This window comes from Equus przewalskii, chromosome X, assembly GCF_037783145.1.
Source record: "Equus przewalskii isolate Varuska chromosome X, EquPr2, whole genome shotgun sequence".
Classification (NCBI taxonomy): domain Eukaryota; kingdom Metazoa; phylum Chordata; class Mammalia; order Perissodactyla; family Equidae; genus Equus; species Equus przewalskii.
Window position 1 is genome coordinate 7,817,268 of NC_091863.1, and position 19,991 is coordinate 7,837,258.

The 19,991-nt window shown below is 40.3% G+C and overlaps 1 protein-coding gene across 10 annotated transcripts in view; it reads right to left on the reverse strand.

The window, feature by feature from the left end:
• ARHGAP6 (Rho GTPase activating protein 6) overlaps positions 1-19,991 on the reverse strand; it is a 462,402-nt gene that overhangs the window by 48,859 nt on the left and 393,552 nt on the right. For all 10 annotated transcript variants that reach the window (XM_070604438.1, XM_070604437.1, XM_070604439.1 and 7 more), the window contains 2 exons: positions 8,670-8,741; positions 1,892-2,148 (listed from right to left, as the gene is read on the reverse strand). In XM_070604438.1, the coding sequence (XP_070460539.1) occupies positions 1,892-2,148; positions 8,670-8,741 (329 nt within the window). The remainder of the gene's footprint in view (positions 1-1,891; positions 2,149-8,669; positions 8,742-19,991) is intronic.

Below are 19,991 nucleotides of genomic sequence, written 5' to 3' on the forward strand. Positions count from 1 at the left end.
AATAATACTGCTTGATTTAATTGTGCTGTTTGTATATTAAAAGAAAAAAACCAACACCTTTTGGAAAAGTGAGGAAACGTCCACAACATAGGGTAAGGGAATGGAAGTTGCAATTTCAACAAGAGACAACATTTTCCAAGTGGAAGACAAGAGATGGCAAATATATCATTAAAATATTTTGACCCAACCACTTCATTTCTTGAAACAAGAAAAAAATCACATACTCAGTGAACGAGGTAAAGTCAGAGAAGGTTTGTGAATTAAAAAAAACCCTCAACTATGACTCTAGGAAGTAGATTTTTAAAGTAGGTGGATTCTATAAAACAGTCTTAGTTTGGTTTCCTCCAGAAGTGGCACAAAGCACTTTACTAGGGAAATGGTCCCAGGAGATACTTGTAGAGTGGGGAAATGAGAAAGCGACGTGAAGGCAGCCAACGAAGGGAGCATCACCAAGCCTATGACCGCAGCTAGAGCCCAATCGCCCTGGTACCTCTGGGATCATGCACCTCAGAGCTATTCCTGCTAAGGAGTGAGGCAGCTAGGGTATCTATGCCACAAGTGTCAAGAGTCATTGATTAAGGGCAGCTTCTGGTAGGGGCAGGGAGGTGACGTTAACGACTTGGTACTTGCAGCCTGTCAGCTGCATGCGTGGGTGCCTCTGGCCATCAGAGACAGCAAAGAGATGGTGTGTTGGCAGGTGGAAGGAAGGCTGGCATGCTAGGAATGGTAAAGGCTGAGGGGAAGGGAGTAGGGCACCAACTATGTTTGTATAGCCACTCATCCTTTTATGAGCTGCAGAGGAAGAAGTTGGCTGCTGGTGTCCTAGCAAGGCCTGGACAAAGAAGAGAGCATTTGGGAGGCCCATCGCCTGAGCCCTAGATTCCAAGAAAGTTCAAACGTGGAGTTTTGGTGATGTTGCCATGTAAGTTTATACACACAATCTGAGAGACAATGGCAGGATCGGAAGAGCAACTCCTTCATGCAAATTCAAATATTCCATAACGTTGTCACTTCTTTATTTTTAAACATAGGTAAATCCTTGAAAAACAGCAGTGGCTCAGGTACCCTTCTATCTTGGAGAGGTCCTGAATGTTGGAGGCTGATTAAGAAATGTGGATTTTAAGTGGGAGGTGTCTGGAGTTTTAACCAGGGCAGTAGTGAATGGCTGGAGGTGGCAAAGATTTGGGGCCTCCAGGCAAGAGGAAAAGGAGAGAAGATCTCACAGTGGCCTAGGAAGTTTTAGACATGCTTATCAACTGACTCAGCCAATCACCAACCAATTTGCCTGAAAACTCAGCTTTCCTGGATTGAAATGTGAAATCTGAAACACCAAATAATAGGTACCATATTGTTACAGTATTGATTCGAAAGAGCATATACATATGTACATATATATACATATATATATATATGTATATATATGTAAGTTTCTATGGTTATGTTTGAGAAAAAAATTCCATTGATAAGACAAAATCTCCCCGTTTACAAAGACTGGCAGCAAATTCACTCAGCCAGGCATGGTTTTCAGACTGGAGATGAAGAGATTAACAAAAACACCTGGCCCTGCCTCAAGCCTCACAGTCTCGTGGGAAAGTGTAGTAATACAACAGAAGATTACACTAGAGCAGGATCAATGGTGATGTTCAGGATATCATCGGGCACATGGATAACCAAGGAGGGGCATGCAACAGCTTTGAGAGGGGTCGGGGAAGGCTTCCAGGGTGTGCCAGTTGCCACATGGCCAGCGCAAATTCTCCCTGAATGAGGTTGTTGACAGATATCTGGAAACAAATGACATTTCCAGTTTTCACAGAGCAAAGACTCAAAGAATAACCTTATAAGTCTTCAGTTGTCCTAGCGCTGGTGTCAGAGAAAATACTGGCCAACTCACCCTCCTCCTGGCCCGAGGAGCTGGTTCTGGAGTGTTCGGGGACGTTGACTCATTTGGTGTTTCCGAGGTGGAGCTGAGAGATGAGTTACTGCTTGAGAGTTCTTTGTTTTGTCTTTTATTTCCAAATGGGAGGAGCGAAGCTACAAAATCAGATGTGTCTTTCTGCTCGTCCCTCTGCGAGTCTTGCTTGAGTTTATAGGCCCGGTCATTGGCAATGACTTGGGATAAGGGCATTCCAAATGCCTGTGGGATGAATTCTGGAATCAAAAAACAAACATTCCCTTTCAGAGAAGGACTGCACCAGTGAAGACTCTCACTCGTGTTTCCAATCTAAAGGCAGACATTCAAATGACTGTCTTCTGAAGAACTGATTGATCAATCAAAGTACGGAGATGAATTTTGTGTTTATCAGAGCGGCCAAAGAGTCTATTTCAATGAAGAAAACTAGCATGTATAAAGAACACAGCTTTTAGGAATCTAGGCCTCTAGTTTTTCTCCACATATCTCAAGTATGTTTTAAAGGAAATAACTTTAAAGAGAAATGTGACATTTTTGATAGAATGTACATAATACTTCTCTCCTCGAGAGTACACAGTTTTACAAACTGTTAGTCTTTGGTTTATATGTCTCAAGAGCCCGCAGAGCATGCAAGGCATGAGAAGACTCTGAATTGATCCATTCATTTAACAGGCACTTATTGAACACCTACTACATACCATGTTGAGTTATGCAATGGGGAGGAAAGAGCTTATAAAGGTCAAGTCCTTGCTCTTGAAAGATTCAGAGTGTGGGGTGGGGTTGGGGAGAGGAGAATCAGATATGTAAATAATTAAAATAGTGTCTATCATGTATATAACATGACAGATGCATGAAGTGAAGGCGAAAATTTAGTTAAGTGGATACACCTTGAGGTTTCCAGTAAAAGAGCCAGCACATGAAATGATAACCTGAGAGGCAGGGGAGCAGCTTGGGAAGAAGTTTTCTCTTGTGTTCCTTGTCCCCACATCCTGTTGCTGAGTTGGGGCTGTCACTTTGTTGATCTATACTCAAGCCATTCTGCTGGCCACATGCAGAAGTGGACTCTCACCACTGAATATCCAGTGAAGGGCCCAGGAAACAATTTGTTAAATCCTCCGGTAAGGGCAATTTTGGGGAAGAAGCATAATGCAGAAATCCACAGCTTTATTTGGAGATGTGCATACTGTTGCTTTCTGGATCTCTGTTGTAAATCCATTTGTATACACATACATTGTAAGCACGTCGATCTTTAGGGCCGGGCATTTTATTGGCAATATTTTAGATTCATGCTGAAAAGCATTAATAATTAAATACATTATTTTTTTTAGACTCAAAATTAGGTCTCCCAGCAGCAGAAAATTGGAGTCCAGGCTCTTTTTTGTTTTTATAACCCCTATGAATAAAACCAGAATGATGAAGGGAAAATAATTCTAAGGTTGTTTATTCTTTGAAGGACAAAGCTAACGTTAACTCAGGTGGAAAGAGGCTTTAAAAGGTTTTCCTTCTTGATCCATGGCAGCATTTTTAACCTCACTAGGCTAATAGCCAAGTCTACATTAAAAGTGGAAATGGTCCTTGAAAAGTCTGCACCTCTGGTTCTAACGAAACATGCAATTTGTTTTGAAGTGAGAAATAAAAACTTAAGCATTTCTGAATTTTCAAAGGATGCTTATCATTCTCTATCAACAAACTAGGTGGTATATGATAATGCAAAAAAATAATTTAGGCATTTGTTTTGACTGATCAATGCGGACAGTGTAGAAGAAAAGTCCAATACTCACTACTGACAAAAGGCCATTTCCACTACGAGCAGAATTAGAAATCAAAGGGGACACTACCAGACCACCTGATGTGCACCTCAGGATTTCCTGGGTGAGTCAGTGCTGCCTTGTCTGCGGGAAAAAGCAAAGAGTCTTGCTTCAAAAAGTTTGGGTAAAGTCTAGAAACATGTGGCTGGCAGGGCTGACAGCTACACAGAGTACACCAAAACTGTTGGGGGATAATAATAGCAGAAGGGACATTGATAAATGTATCAAGGGACACGTGTCTGCTCATGCAGGCATACACATAGCAGGGACTGAATACGAGACGGAGACTATAGAGTCCTCTCCTCGCTGTTTTTTTCCATATAAGGAAAAGCAACCAGACTCGTTTAGAGATTCCTAATATCCCTGGAAAAAAAGAAGAAAAGTGGTTTCCTTTGGAATCTATCATTTTTAATATCTAAAAGTCTGTCACTCTATTTGTAAATTGGAATAATTGACTACAAATTAAACAGGTGGGATACAGGAAGTCATTCTCCTCAAATTTTTATTTCTCTTTTATTCCCATTCAAGAGATATAGCCCCCATAACAGATTTTTATTTCTCTCTAACACACTTTGTTTCCTGGCTGAGTTCTTTATTCTTTCAGTGGTAGAGTTTTGATGTAGTCTCTTTAGTTGCTTCTTGCTTCCTCCTGAGGACTCTTAAGAGCTTCAGAAAGGAGACTTCTCTATGCTCTAAACTTTTGCGGCAGTGTCTAGTCTCTGTAAAATTCTAGGCAGGATTCCTCGAATATTGCTGCTTCTCAACATATGGCTATTGTGAAATTGAGGACTCATCACAAGTCTATTGAGCAAAACACTCTTTTATGTGTAAATAAAGTGTCGGGCTCATATGCTTATCTGTGGGTTCAAAGCTCTTTTTCTAGGGAAAAAGGAACCTAAAGACTCTTTGTGTTGATAGTGGCTAATAAAGTTGATAATAGGCTTTTAAAACCATAAGGACATTACCCAACACTCACTGTTCTGGGGCCAGGAACGGCGTGTATCATGTTCTAATCTAGAGTATGTGCTCACTAAGGAGACTGCTTTCCCTGCTGTCCTCATTGGTAGCGACTGCCTACTCTCCTTCCCTATGAACTGTGGGGTCAGGAGGTGGCATGCCATTCTCTTTGCCTCCTAGTGCAACTTTCAGGTCTTCATCCTCACACAATGTGGCACAAACCTGCTACTGCGAGGTTTCCATTGTCTCCTGCTCATTGCTATTTTCTATTGTGGTTGACTTTGACTCACGGTCAAATCCCCAATCTACCATCACCCTGGGTGACTTGGATGTCTGTCTAAATGACCCATCTGATTCTCTGTCCTTACATCTTCTTGACCTTCTCCTCTCCTCTTACTGTTTCCACACGCCACCTTTTTCACCCACTCCCTTAGTCCCATTTTGGACCTTGTCCTCACCAGAAGTGACTCTACCTCTGGAATCAGGCTTCCTCCCTCCACTCTCATCTTCCCCCTACCCCAAGCTCATGTTTTACACTGCAGTGTGGCAATCTGTTTAGAGACACCATTAAGTCTCCCCTTCCTTAATACACTTTGATGGTGTCTCAATGTTCTTAGCTTGAGAACCAAAAGTTGTGCTGTGGCCCACACTGTCCTGTGTGAGCGAGCCCCTCCCTACTCTTCCCTGGAATCATACTCCCCCTGCTTCTCTCTTCTCCAGTAGTAGTACTCAGTGAGAGCCTTCAGTACCTTTTCTTTGAGAATTTATAAATAGTGATAACTGATACTTGATTTGTCTCCTGCTACTTAATATAAAGACGCAAAAATAAAGTTTGTCAATTATTCCTATCAGTGTTACTTCACAGCTCACATATAGGAACATACCTCAACAGTGAGGAACAATAAAACATGGTATAATATGATTTCAGCATAAAGAAAGGCACCAGACTTGGACTATCCCTAGATTTTCTGTGGATAAGTATATGGCAGAATCTGAAAATATCCTGGCGGAGAGAGAGCCTATCTCCCAGAGCTATGCCACAGCGAAACTTATTCCGCTCTTACTCTGATTAGGAACCACACTAACTGGAACAAAGCAGCTATTTCTAAAGCTTTTCCCCCAAAAGTGATTTCCTTTTGACACAAGAAAGAAATTTTCTAAAGTGCTGAAAGTTTAAAAAAATACTATTTGGTTGCCAAGTAATTTAACTATGAGAAATTAAGGACTTGGAACTATTCTGTATTGAAAATATGCTTTCTGAACTAGCATCAATCTTGAATTAGTTTCCTTATGGAAATCAAAAGTCATATGGGCACTGCTTAAGTGGCAGGAGGGTTACAGGAGTGTCGCATAATCTGCTTTATATTATGTCAAGGTGATCAAATACAATACAGGACATGATTCATTCTGATTGAGTCCATTAATATAGTGGCACATCAAACATTTAATAAATCATTCTTGATTGGGGGAGCAATTCGATTCTAAAAAGCTGTTCCTATTTATTTTTAGATGACCTAACCCAAGAGGTCATTTAGAGTTTCCTGTTTTCCTTCTTTTACTCTGGATTCAAATGATTATCATTTTTCACATGTGCAGCTGTTATGAACCCAAATGCTAATACTTAACTGGAAGGAAATAATGTGAACCGATTACAACTGTGTGAGACCTGCACACTGCTCCTCGCACCTGGTTCCCAGGACATCCATGCAATGGATGTGCTGACATAGACATGACTTTATGTTCAGAAAAGATGCCATATAATTAAGCTTCACTTAAGCCTAGGACATCTTTTTAAACATCAAAGCTACTTTTAAAAAAACCCAAAAAACCTTTTGCTGTGGAGCCTTTTGCTTTCGCTTTTAGCTGGATGCGTGATGTGTCTTTTCTTTGGAACCACCAGGACCTGCCTTCCTTTTCCCAGCCAGATCCCCATGCAGCCTTATAGAAGACTGCCAAGTTTTCACTGAGGCTATGTAATATATAAATATGATTTTGTCTGAAAAGTTTATAATGGCCCAGTGCATATTGGTTGATTCTTTCCTCTGGCCCCTCCTTCCTTAACCATTCGCTTTCTTGCTTCTTGCTGTTTCGTAATATAAGCAAGCACACACACATCACCCTCTGTTGAGGGAACTCAAATATCTCCTGCAAAAGTGCTCTTTCTTCTTATTCTAGCCTGAGTGGACACTTCCGAAGAATCATCTAAAGTCTATATTGTGAGTATTCAAACCCCAGTATCAATATCATCATCCTAGAATAAGCCAACTTTCAAAGAACCTATTACTAATACCAGTCTGAGTGATCCCTTCAATGTACTCTATCAACACCAAGAATTACTTTAATCTAGCGAGGTAAATGTACTCTATGGCAGGAATAGAATGAGCAAAAATTCTAGTTTAAAAGAGCTACACTGGCTACTAATACTCATTTGAAATACTCATATTTAAAAAAAGGGCAAGATCATATGAACCAATTAGATAAAATACAATTTATCAGACAATGATAGAATGCCAGACAAGAGTTAACGTCCTCTGCCTTCATTATGCCAGAAGCATATTCTGCTGTGATAGGACATGACCTGGTGAGCATACTGGTTAATATGGACTGGAGTTCTCATCTTAAAAGTTGTACATTAGTAGCTTATAAAATTACTCATGCCCAGTACCTCTGCAGACCAATGGAATCAGACTTTCTGGGGTAGGGGTCTGGGCATTGGTATTTGAAAGTTTCCACAAATGATTCTACTGTACAGTCAGGGGTAGGGATCACTGGCATTTTAACCTCCTTTTCTCTAGTTTGAGGTAAACATTAGAAGTGGTTGGAGATATCGTTCTTGGAGGTGGTACTGTTGGCATCTAGTGGTAGAAGCCAGGGATGCTGTTAAACATCTTACACAATGTACAGGACAGCCCCCACAACAGAGAATAATCCAGGCTAAAGTGTCATCGTCACAAGGTTAAGAAATCATGCTCTAAGCGAAGCAAAACATTGGTTTTCCATTCTTTAGAATTCTTTATCTCCTTTTAGTCCGAAGAACCAAATGTCATGACCCTTTAGGCACAATTCAAGATAGGGGTGTAGAGTCTGGGATCTATAGCATGCACTAGGTCTTGTCCAATACTGATCACAATGCATTTATTTTTATACCTTCAGTTTCATCGCCTTCCATTACTTTTCAAGCAGAAATTCAATCATTATATAAAAGAACTCCCAGGTGAGACATAAGGCTCTCCTCACTCAACACTCATTCACTATGTCGCATAAAATGAAAATACACTCATATGACCACACCATTCAGCAGTAATTTCATATGGGACCATAGAAACAAGCCACAAAAAGTTGTACTGTGCTAATGGGGCCCAGGTGTCCATTAAGCGGACTCAGTGAATATTAGTTAAAAATGACCACAAACACCTCTGAAAGAGTGGCTAAAGTGTTAGTTCCCTAAATAGACATAGAAGGGGATACAAAACAGTATGAAGAGCATCAACAATTCCCAAAACACAGAGGGCAAAAATAAGCATGCTGTAATCTAACAGAAAAATTGCTGAGAATGGCCCATCTTCAGTAACCCATGAGGATGAGACTGTTTCTTTCCAGTAATCATGGTAAGCGAATCCAAACTCTTTCTCATTCAACTAGCTCTGCCTGACTATCTGGATTTGCCAGACAGCTGGTTAGCATTAGAGATGCTGCCCATGGCTACTCAACCCAGGTTCTCCTGATGCATTGCTGATTGGCCAGCATCATAATTGGAACCATAAACTTGGCCAAAGTCACACTTTTCTCAAACCAATTGAACTCATCAATTCAGTACAGGGCCACTCATACACAAAAGAGTAGACCAAAACAGTCCTTAACAACATTCCATCATAGAAATCCAGCTTACATAATAGAGTTGAACGGCTTAAATCTGTGCAATGAAAAAATCCCAACAAATTCAACCATTATGCTCCATGGAAGATGTATTCCTTTTAGTTCATTCTGTTTTTTACCTCTGTCTTTGTTTTTCTCCTTCCCTAGTGAATCCAGTTTCTTTCTCAAAGATTTCTTTCTCTTTTGTCCATCTGTAAATATTAAAAGAATGAAAAGTTATAAAAACAAGCATGCAAGTGATATTTTACATTATCAATAACTACATTTGAGCAAAATCACGATTTCTCATTTACTTCATTCATAATTTGGCATTTTAAACAGAGTAATGGCTCTGAAAATACATGAAAATCCCTGACTTGGATTGCACACATTACCAGAATCTTGATGTATGCTCTTAAATTTTGTTTTATCATGGAAAGTACAGAAAACTTAACTCCTTCAGAAGTAATTTAGTCTTGACACTTAGATATGTTCACTTTCACTATTACATGAGTCTCTTCCTATTCTTCATGTTTATGCAAACCAATACCCATCTTGAACCAAATCTCCATGAGAGGAGAGTCAACAATACAAATGGCTTTGACATTCATGAGCTAGTAGAGTGTAACTGGATAAAGAAATGAATTTGGGGGTCCACGGAACTCAAATCTAATTACTGCTGCACCATTTACTAACTGTGTGACTTTGGACAAGTCTCAGTAACCTCATATATAAAATGGGAAGTTCATGGGGTTGTTTTGACAATTAAATAAAATGATGCATATAAAGTGCTTAATGGGGAGCCTGACACATGTCCATAAATGCAGATCGACTTTCTTTTGGGGGGTTGCATAGTATTCCGTAGTATAGCTATACCATAATTTAATTAAGCATTTCCTTATTGATGGACATTTGGATTGTTTCTAATTTTTCACTATAATGAATAAGGCATATATCCTTTTAGCATCTTGTACTTGCAAGAATTGTACCTAATACATCTGGTTAACGCACCAAATAATAAAGCTACCACTCATATCAATAGGCAGCTGCAATTGAATTCCTGGGATGTCATCATATTGGCAGGCACCATTGCAAGAATGTGTTTCAGGATTATGCAGCTGTCAACTCAACATGTGGTAGGTGCAAATCAGGAATTCACACTGTGATCAAATAGGGGAAATGCGGCTCATGACGCAAGGAAACTTATGTTTAAAAGGGGGATTAAGAATTGTTGTTTTTACAAGATAGACTAAAAACTGTAGTAAAGAAAGAGACTCAGCTCAACAAAATTTAAAAGCAAGGCTCTGATATCAGGAAAAGACAAAGTAAGCTTTCTCAAACAGAAATGAGCATTCCTGGGATCCTCAAGGGGTTGCAGATGTTCCCAACTCCTCTTCTCTGAATTTTTGGAGGCAAAAGACATCACAATATAATGAACAGACACAGTCAATCCCTCCTCCCTTTCAAAAAGTGAAGAAATATTTCAAAAATGGTTCTCCTCCCATAAAATGGAAATAGTTCCTAGGAGTGTTCACTCTTGCAGTCGTGAGATTTGTATAAGGGAAAATTATGTAAACCTGTTGTAATGTGGCAAAGAGTCATCGACCTCTTTCATCATGTGTATGCTCTTATCTTCGGTGCCTAAAAGGTGATCTAACTGTAGGGCCTACCATGACTGATTATATGCATACAGACAAGAAGTATTCGAACTGCAGAAGCTTCTAATCTGTTCTCCAAATCGGACTGACAGGTCTTGTACTTTGTGACACTTTCTTCATCAGTAGTTCATATCACCAAATATATTTGACTGTAATAAGAGTATATTTCTTTAAAGAATTCTATCATCCCTCCATTTTAATAGTTCACCTAGAAGAATAACTAAACCATATATTAAAGCTTAAGAGATTTATTTTTCATAACCAGTGGGCAGATCCTAAAATTCAAACGAGTTGTCAAAGAACCAGAATACATATAGGATAGGGGATATTTTCTTTTAAGATAGAATGATTATTTTGAGTTTCTTTTTAATTAGTGGATGTATCAAATATGCAGATGTGAATAAATACAATTGTATCGTTTAAATAATAATTAGGAGGCCAACTCCCACATAATGAGCAGCCAAGTTCAGATGCAGACTGTTGCTAGCACCCGAGGAGCCCCTGTATGCCTCCCTACCCCTCCCCCCACATAATCTCTGAGCTGACTTTTGCAATAATCAATTATCTGCTTTTCTTCATAGTTTTACCATCTATGTAGGCATTTATAAAGAATAGAACTTTGTTTTTCCTGCTTCTGAATTCCCGTAGATGCACTCGCACTGTAGGTATTCTTTCTTGCCTCATTTATTTCACTCATCGACGCCTCCTGAAATTCCTCCTGCTGAGGCAGGTAGCTGTAGGTCACGCATTTTGATTGCTCTGCAGTGTTTTCTTGTATGAATATATCACAGTTAATTTACCTGTTGAACTGTTGATGGAAATTTGAGTTGCTTCTAGTTTGGGATTAGGAGGAACAAGGTTTTTGAAAAATTTTGTTCACGTCTTCTTGTGTACACGTACCAGAATCTCTCTAAAACAGTGGTTCTGAAAATGCGGTTCTGGGGCAGTAACATCAGTGCTGGTACAGCACTTGTTACAGATGTAACTTGTTACAGATGTCAATTCTATGGTCCCAGCCCAGACCTACTGAATCAGGACCTCTGGGGTGGAGCCCAGCACTGTGTGTTTTCTTAAGCCCTCCAGGGGATTCTGGTTTACACTAGAGTCGAAGAACCAATGTTCTAGGGTACATATGTAGAAGCTGCACTGCTGGGTGGATGCAATCTTAGGCTTTTGTAGGTAATGTAGAAGTGTTTTCCAAGTAGTTTTGCTAATTTTTGTCCCCTCCAGTATAAGAGTTTACAGCATCCCACAAGGAAAATATGTACTTCAAACTCTAAAACTCCAAACAACATCTTGACGCCTCCTTACAGGAAAAAATGTGATCTTTGTAAATACTGGCCTACAAAAAAATGCTTAGCTATTTAGAACAAATATTATCTTTTTCACTTAATTAGACAGAGGTGAATGTTATTAATAGGTGGCTGGACGAAATGATGGATGATGGGCAATAATGTGACATGATTTATTGCTTTAGCATGCCATTTTCTCATTTAAAATGCTCAGGAAAATGACCAGAGCTACACAATGAAACTGCTCACTCCTCCTCTCTTTTGCAATCAATCAGTGGTTTGCTGATTGAGTCTTCAGTTTTTGAAGAGTGTCTTTTGTTCCCACAGAGCACAGAAAATCTGCTCAAGAGACTGCCGTGTTATGCACTTACAACCATACAGAACAGTTTATGTTCAACCGGTTCCTTGGATGGCAATAAGTGTGATAAAGGCCATTGCATCTCTTAAAAATTTAAGCTTCCTAAGTAACAGTACTGCACAGCAATGTTTTTATAGTGCAAGTGGTGATAAACAGATACTTACTAACTTCTCCCGGAGTGTGCACTGTCTTACAGACAACAGTGACCTGTAAAGAGAATTTGGGTCCCACGTCCTGATCAAAGGCATCTTGGAACAAGCACTTGGGGAGTGGACTCCATGCACCCTCCTTTTACCTCATTAATGTGCCAGCAGGAGACCCCACAGACATACATGACACAATAGCAGATGGCAAGGCAGCAAGCCTTCCACATCCTAGTGACCCCAAAACAAAGGAACCATCAGTATGGGGAGCGAGGCCAATACCAAACAAGGTCTTCAGGAGGGCTGGGAACAAGAACCACGAGATTGCTCCTCTAGGATATGGTTTGCACGGACTCATTTGCCGTCAGGCGATGTTCCATTTTAAGGCTTGCTTCTCTAACTAGACTAGAAGCTCTCTTAGGGGAGAAGCATGTCTGCTAGGCTTTTGTTTCCCTCCAAGTGAACAGCACAAGGTGGGGCACACTGTGAGGACTCGTCAATACTGAGAGAGCCCAGAACCGATGAAGTACACAACTCCTCATTTTAAGGTGATCAGATTCAGAGAATGCAGGTTATAAAACAGTATTTTCCATATTAAACTGATTCTAGAGATAAGAATAATAAAAATGTCATCCAAGGAAAGACTCATTTTTGGTGATAGATGGAAGAGAGAGAGCTACTTTTTGGGAATGGATATTGCCTGAAAGGGGTGATGAAGAAGCTTCTAGGGTGTGGGGATGTTCTATATCTTGATCTGGTTAGTGGTTACGTGATGTATAAATATTAAAAATTGACTGAGTTGTACTTGTGCACATTCATATTTATGCACATTACTATTTATACTTTATTCGTCAATAAAAATAACAAAAGACTTCGTCACTTTTACAGAATGGTACCAACATAAAAATTAAATTAACTGAACGGGGCTGAAAACTCAGCAAGAAAGTCCAGTACAAGAAATTTCTTGCTTGTTTAACTTTTCTAAATATCTGAATACCTATGATCTCATCCAACCACCACGATTTGCCTGTGTCCCAGGCATACAGCAGTAATAAATAGCTAGTGTTTACTGAGTAGGTACCATAAGCTAAGAGCTTAGTATTCATGATCTTATGATATCCTCACAGCAGCTCTATGAAGCCCACACCATTATTTTTTCCTGTTTTATAGATGATGAAGCTGAGGTTAGGAGAGGTCAAGTAATTTGTCCAAGGGCAGAAGGTGGGAAGTGGTAAATTCAGAATTTGCACTCAGGGCTATCCAACGTCAAAGCCGGTGTTCTTAACCTCTACCTGTGCTGTAGTGAGGAAAATGTGGCTCCTACTTGAGGGATGTGACATTAAAGCCCAGGTATACGGACTGACACGCCCAAGGTGATACAGTGTTAGACAGGAGAGAGAAAGAGAAACTAACAATTTTTTAGCTCTGAGTATTCACCAGGATTGGCATGAATCATTTTTGTATATATGATATTATCTAACACACATCAACATGCAATCCACTGAAGTAGCTTTTTGACTTACTCATCCACGGTTGAGGGAACTGAAAATCAGAGAACTAAAGCAATTGCCCAAAAAAATCACAGGACTGGTAGGTGGTGGGGCTGGGATTCAAACCCAAATTCCAGGTCTTTCCAAAAACCTGGCTCTGTCTTGAGAGGGGTGGCTAGGAGCAGAACCCAAATATCTGGGACGAGAAGCTGAAAATCCTTTCTTTAAGGTAAATTTGCCTCTGCATCAAGAAAGATGGCTAGGGAGGTATTTGTAGAACACTGGACATTCATTTGTGAGGGTCATTTAGACTCTGTCCTCCCACAAGTCTGGGTGATGGACAAGAGGACGCTAAGGGTTGTTCCTTAGCAAGGCAGTCACAGAGAATGGGTGTAGACAGCCTAAATTCACAGGCGCACCTGGATATGGGACTAGAGCATCAACATTTAACCCTTTTAAATCCCTTTCACTTGCAGAGCTCCATAAAGATTACATTACTGGAAAGAAGAAGAAATCGCCTGTGCTGAGATATGAAATGAACACAAACTGAAGCTACTAAAGGTAACTCTGGCGACAAAATTTTTTTGTCATACTGCTACAGACACAGGCAAAGAACTAGCCCAGTGGCTGCAAAACGACCATATCCGGCCCCCTCTAGGCGAGTAGTGTTTAGCCGGCATAGTGATTTATAAAAACTTCAGCTCTAATGCAAAATCTTGGTAAGTTCACATACATATCTGCATTTCTAAGCTCTTGAGGAAGTGGAAGAGCTGGCGGCACTGGGTTTCACATTTCTCCCACTCGCCCCAGGCCAGCACAGACAGCCAACCCTGGGGCACTGCACACCTGGCAAGCCTTGGAGTTTGCAACTCCACCCCAGCCTAAAAGGAAGGTTCTAGCTTGTTTCAAATCTTCAAAAAATTCCTGCTGAGAAAAGTCTGAAGGAATGCTTTTTGGCACCGCCTTCTCTGCTTTTCCCAATCACAGCTGCCTCACTATTTACTTGGACCAGAAAAATAGACTCTCAGAGAATGCAAATCAAAAGAATTCACAGGCAGTGAGGGCAGCTCAGTTAAACAGAGGAAAAATTGATATGAAAGAGACACTTGGGTGGCAGAATGGGAAGTGGCCCTTTAGAAACTGCATATAATCTATTCCAGGGTTTCTCCGTCTTGGCACTAGTGACGTTTGGGGCTGGATAACTCTTTGTTATGAGGAACTGATCTGTGCACGGTAGGATATTTAGCAGCATCCCTGGTCTCAAATTACTAGATGCCAGAGCACCTACCCATTCCATGTTGTGACAACCAATAATGTCTTTGGACATCACCAAATGTCCCGCAGGGGCAAAATCACTCTGGTTGAGAACCACTGGTCTATGCAAAACTCCACCAAGAGAGCAGCTATGGGCTCAAACCATATGAGAACCAAACTATAAAACATTCACATTTTCCCACTTGTCACAATGCTCAATTTAGACCCAATCTCAGTTTCTGTTTTAAACAGAACAACATAAAAATGTTTACAAACTATTGAGCTTTTATATCTCAGGTTGAATTTGGGGCACAATAACATTTTCTTTCCATTTATAAAGAAATGTGACTCCGCCTACGGCTATCTTTCTACCAAATTCCTAACTATATGTAGGGGAATAAAGTAAGTTCCTTGAGTAAATAGCCTTCTATTTCTTTGTATGAAGTGGGCTTTTCCTTCTGTAGGGGGCCGGATCAGGTGTGGAACAGCGTCTGATGATGAAGAGTTGCATGAATGGATGTATGAATGGAGTGTCTTTAGCATGCAGGGAAGACTCAGGGGACACCACAGTTCTTTTTTTTTTTTAGAGGACTAAACATGGTGGATAAAGAGACTTACTGGCCAGCCCTCCATTGGCCAGAACAAAGATTCAAGAGGAAATTATAGGAAGACAGTTTTGTCAGCAATGGAATGAATGCCTTCAAAAAAAAAAAAAAAAAACCCAAAACCAAGAGAGAAAAGCACTGTTCTCTGTGGCTTCTCTCTTGGTTGTTCTCTCTGTCTTGCATCCCTCACTCTGGGGGAAGCCATGTCATGAGAAACCCTATGCAAAAGGCCATGTGATGAGGAACTGAAACCTCCAGCCAGCAGCCATGTGAGTGAGCCTGGACACGGATCCTCCAGCTCCAGTCAAAGCTTCAGATGACTTCAGCCCCAGCTGAGTTTGATGGAAACCACATGAACCAGAACTTGAACCAGAACAACCAAGCTAAGATATTCCCAGAAACTGTGAGATAAGAAATGTTTGTTATTTTTTAAAAATAAAAAAAAGTTGCCTAGCTAAATGCATGTGGTATTCTGGGTGGGATCCTGGAACAGAAAAAGGATATTAGTGGGGAAAATGGTGAAATCTGAACAAGTCTGTAGTTTGGTTGATGGTAATTTACCATTGTTGGTTTCTTAGTTGTGATAAGTGTAGCGAGGTTATATAAGATGTTATCATCAGGGGAAACTGGGTGAGGGGCATAAGGGAACTCTATATTATCTTTATAAGTTTTCCGTAAATCTAAAATTATTTTTAAAAAGCTCTTTCTCCCAGGTACTGGATGCATTCAAGCGAAGGTTGAGAAGTCATCTGTCAAGCATGCGACAGAGTGGAGGCTTACGTTGCTCACTGGAATACTTCTGAAACACACAGACTTGGGAGCTCAACTTTAAGGCAAGAAGGTGACTCACAAGCCAGAGTTTCTGACCTTACTGAAACTATTGAAATAATCTGCCTATTCACATCTCCCTGATCTGAAAGAAAACATGTGTCTAGGCCAACATAAAGCATCCATTATATCTGCCATTCTGGTGTAGCATGTTTCCCGGAAAGGGAGTGGACAGATGAAAGGCTTCACCAGATTTGTTTTTATGGCCCTGGTGATGTTTTCATAGGTGGCTGATTAGATTGTCTTAAGATATCTCCTATTTCTTCGGTTCTCTAAATCCCTTTTCTGCTTAAGTTATCTAGACTTAGTACTTGTCGTTTATATCCAAGAACACTGATTAGTACAGAAATCTGCTTAGTTTTCAAATTCTCATGTCTATCCTGATAAACCAAAATATGTTTTTTTTAATTGAGTTCACATTGGTTTATAACATCGTGTAAATTTCAGATGTACATCATTATATTCGACTTCCATATAGACTGCATCATGTTTACCACCAAAAGTCTAATTTCCATCCCTCACCATAAGTGTGTGCCCCTTTACCCCTTTTTCCCTACCCCAACTCCCTTTCCCTCTGGTAACCACCAATCTGTTCTCTGTATCTAAATGTGTGCTTGTTTGTTTATCTTGTACATATGAGAGAAGTCATATGGTAATTGTCTTTCTCTGACTTGTTTTGCTTAGCACAATACCCTCAAGGTCCATCCATGTTAAATTATATATATATGAATGTGGATTAGGTGAGTTATATAATCAGTGGGTGTCTTATCAAAATGTTTACTAAAACTGTATTTTATCCTTTACTACAACTGAAATCCATTTTTTAGTCTCATCTACTTCTCCTTTTTGAGGGCTCTCAAGCCACAGACCTCCCAAAAATAAGGCAAGAAAGAGACTAAACCAGATATTTTACTTCCAGTTTGGAACAGGAGATTTATCAAAGAAATAATAATATTATTAATGGCCCTGGCACTTGAGGGCCATTCATTGTGCTCTTACTCCACATCTAGTATTTTGCAATGATTAAAGTTAATTTGGCCCAGTAAGTCACCATTGGAAAAGACATAGGCACTGAACAGAGCTGGGCAACCAAAACTGCAGTCAAAATCATATCCCAGGAAAAGTCGGGCTGGATACTGGAGCCAGTTGCTGCCATCACCATCCTCAGTGGAATGAATTCAAAATTGTTTCTGCTACTTTGAGTTGTCTGCTCCACATTCAAAGTTCATCCCAAGAAATGGAAGGGAGAGTAGCCCTGACAGAAAGGGGGAAGTAGTTACCAGTAAAATGGTCACCTGTGCTTCTTGGCAGAAAAACTTGGCAGCAAGGCCAGGGTAGGGGAACCAAGGGGACCAGTGCAATAATCTGGTCTAAGAGTTGAACTGGGATTAAGCCCAGAGATTTAGGAGAGGAACCAAAGCAGGGATCTCTTCTCCATTCTAAAACAAGTATTCTCTGTCCAGGGATGTTGCATCACAGACCATGATGAATCTCCTCGGCTTGGGAATGTTATTCACACTATAGTAGTTTTCTGTTTGAATGGTATCTTCCTCCAAGAAAGTGGGCTCATCTCCCATACACTGATCTATTCATTGCTCCACCCATCCCTGCATCTAACAGTGATTAAGCACACGTTGTAGGTGAGACAGAGCTTGGTGTTATGAACCCAGATGAATAGACATTATCTTGGCCTTTAAGAAACTCAGAGTTTAGTGCTAAAGACAGATACGTGGAAACTTCATTAAAGCAAAATGAAGAAATGTTTCAGTGGAAACATTTACGAGGTGGTAGGTCAGAAGTGAGAAGGCTGTCCCCAACTCTGCAAAGGCTAATGCTTGAGTTCAGTCTTAAAGGACCAAGTTATCCTTAACCCTTCTCAGGGGCCTTTGAATCTTGGTGGGGGCTTCCCCCAATCAATCTCATAGTGACTGCTTAGTCTAGGACATCCTTTCTTATCCTAAGCCTCTTAGTGTTTTATCCCTAGTTATCCAACCCTTTATGAAGCAAGCATTCTATTGGTAAATAAAAGAGGAGAAAATTGAAAATTCAGGAGTGGACTGACAGTTTCTTTAGTGGGAACCAGGGCTCAAAAGAGGGACAAATAAGAAATCTGGAAGAAAACAACCTACATGGAAAAAGTGGAAAACAACGTATTCAAGCCCAAACTGGCTCTACCATTCAGTTGACTTTGGATCTCACTATTATATGTATATATATATATTTTTTTTCATGTTACTTTCAAGAAATCCTCCACGCGGTAGACTTTCGGTTATTTAATTAAATCTGTAGGTCAAAGCTTCCATTTATATATCACCTTATCCTTAGCAGTTCTTCCACTAACTTTGATTAAAATAGAAGGCAGGTAGAAACAGGGCGATTGAGTCATTTTTCTCGGTGTATATCCCAATGAATTAAACATTGTTTCTTTATCCTGTTAGTACCTTGTGATTTTCCAAATCTGTTACCAAAGTGCCTGTTTCTCTGGCAAGGAAATATTTATGATATTCTTAAGCAATACAGATGCCTCTCCTTAGAGCTGAGGCTCCCCAAAGAACTTGTGAAATGTACTAATCTCCACAGTTTACATGTTGAAGTGGTGGTGAAATTATCAAAGCTGCGGTCAGAAAATAAGAACATTCTGTGAGTCTCTCACTGTTGTAAAGGAGTCAGCTCTTGGAGGTCATCATGCTTCCAGCTAAATTAAACACTAAGAAACCTTTTCCATTTCATGTAAATTATTTTGGCAAAGTAATTAGTTCTGACAGTTTTCCTCAAGAGGAAAAAAAGCGTAGATTCTTGAACCTCAAAGCAAGTGTCTTTCTATTACAGAAAATCGTTGAGATATTAGATTTGTTGAGCATGTCTCATTATTCTATCAAAACGTGAGGTAGGGAAGCTAATCGCATGGCTTGGATGCCATGGGTTTAAAACCTCAACTATGGTTTTTCCTTAACCAGGCGTTCTTTGTAATCACTGCGTGCTGTAATAACTGGTCATGATCAAATTATGCCCTAGAAGGCCCTTTTACTTGCTGTCATTTTTTCCACATTCAAGTGCTATGAATAATAATAATAAAAGGCTATAAGCTCATGCTCCAAAGGGGCAGCCCTGTTGTTATCTTTTCCTACGCTAAGAGCTAGTCTGTCCTTCCAGGTTTCTGAATTTGCATCTCTTACCCCACATTCCTCAAATCAAAAACAATACAGAGAGAGAGAGACAGACAGACAGACAGACAGAGACAGAGAGAGAGAGAGAGAGAGAGGAAGATTAGCCCTGAGCTAACTACTGCCAGTCCTCCTCTTTTTGCTGAGGAAGATTGGCCCTGAACTAACATCCGTGCCCACCTTCCTCTACTTTACATGTGGGATGCCGCCACAGCATGGCTTGATAATCGGTGTGTAGGCCTGTGCCTGGGGTCCAGGCTGGCGAACCCCGGGCTGCTGAAGCAGAGTGTGTGAACTTAATTGCTACGCCACCAGGGTGGCCCTGAAAACAATATTTTTAACTTAGTCTAAGTAGGCATGATATCTGCAGAGAAAGAAATTTCCAAATATCAGAGCAAGAAAAATGACTTTTGGCAAGTCATTTACTTAAGCTATATTTCTTTCCTGGAGCATAAAGGAAAAAAAGCAGGTAGGAGAACAAAAAGATAGAAATAACTTATCCCAAAGAAATGCTCTGATTGTTAACTCCAGGAAGTTAAGCTCCAAATCATGAGCATTTCATCACTACTCCTTTTAAAGTCACAGCTTGCAGTTCAAGTTGAAAAGGTAGAGTCAGACAAGGGTGTCTACACATGGTGTGATTTTTGACCCATGCTACCTATTTTCTTTC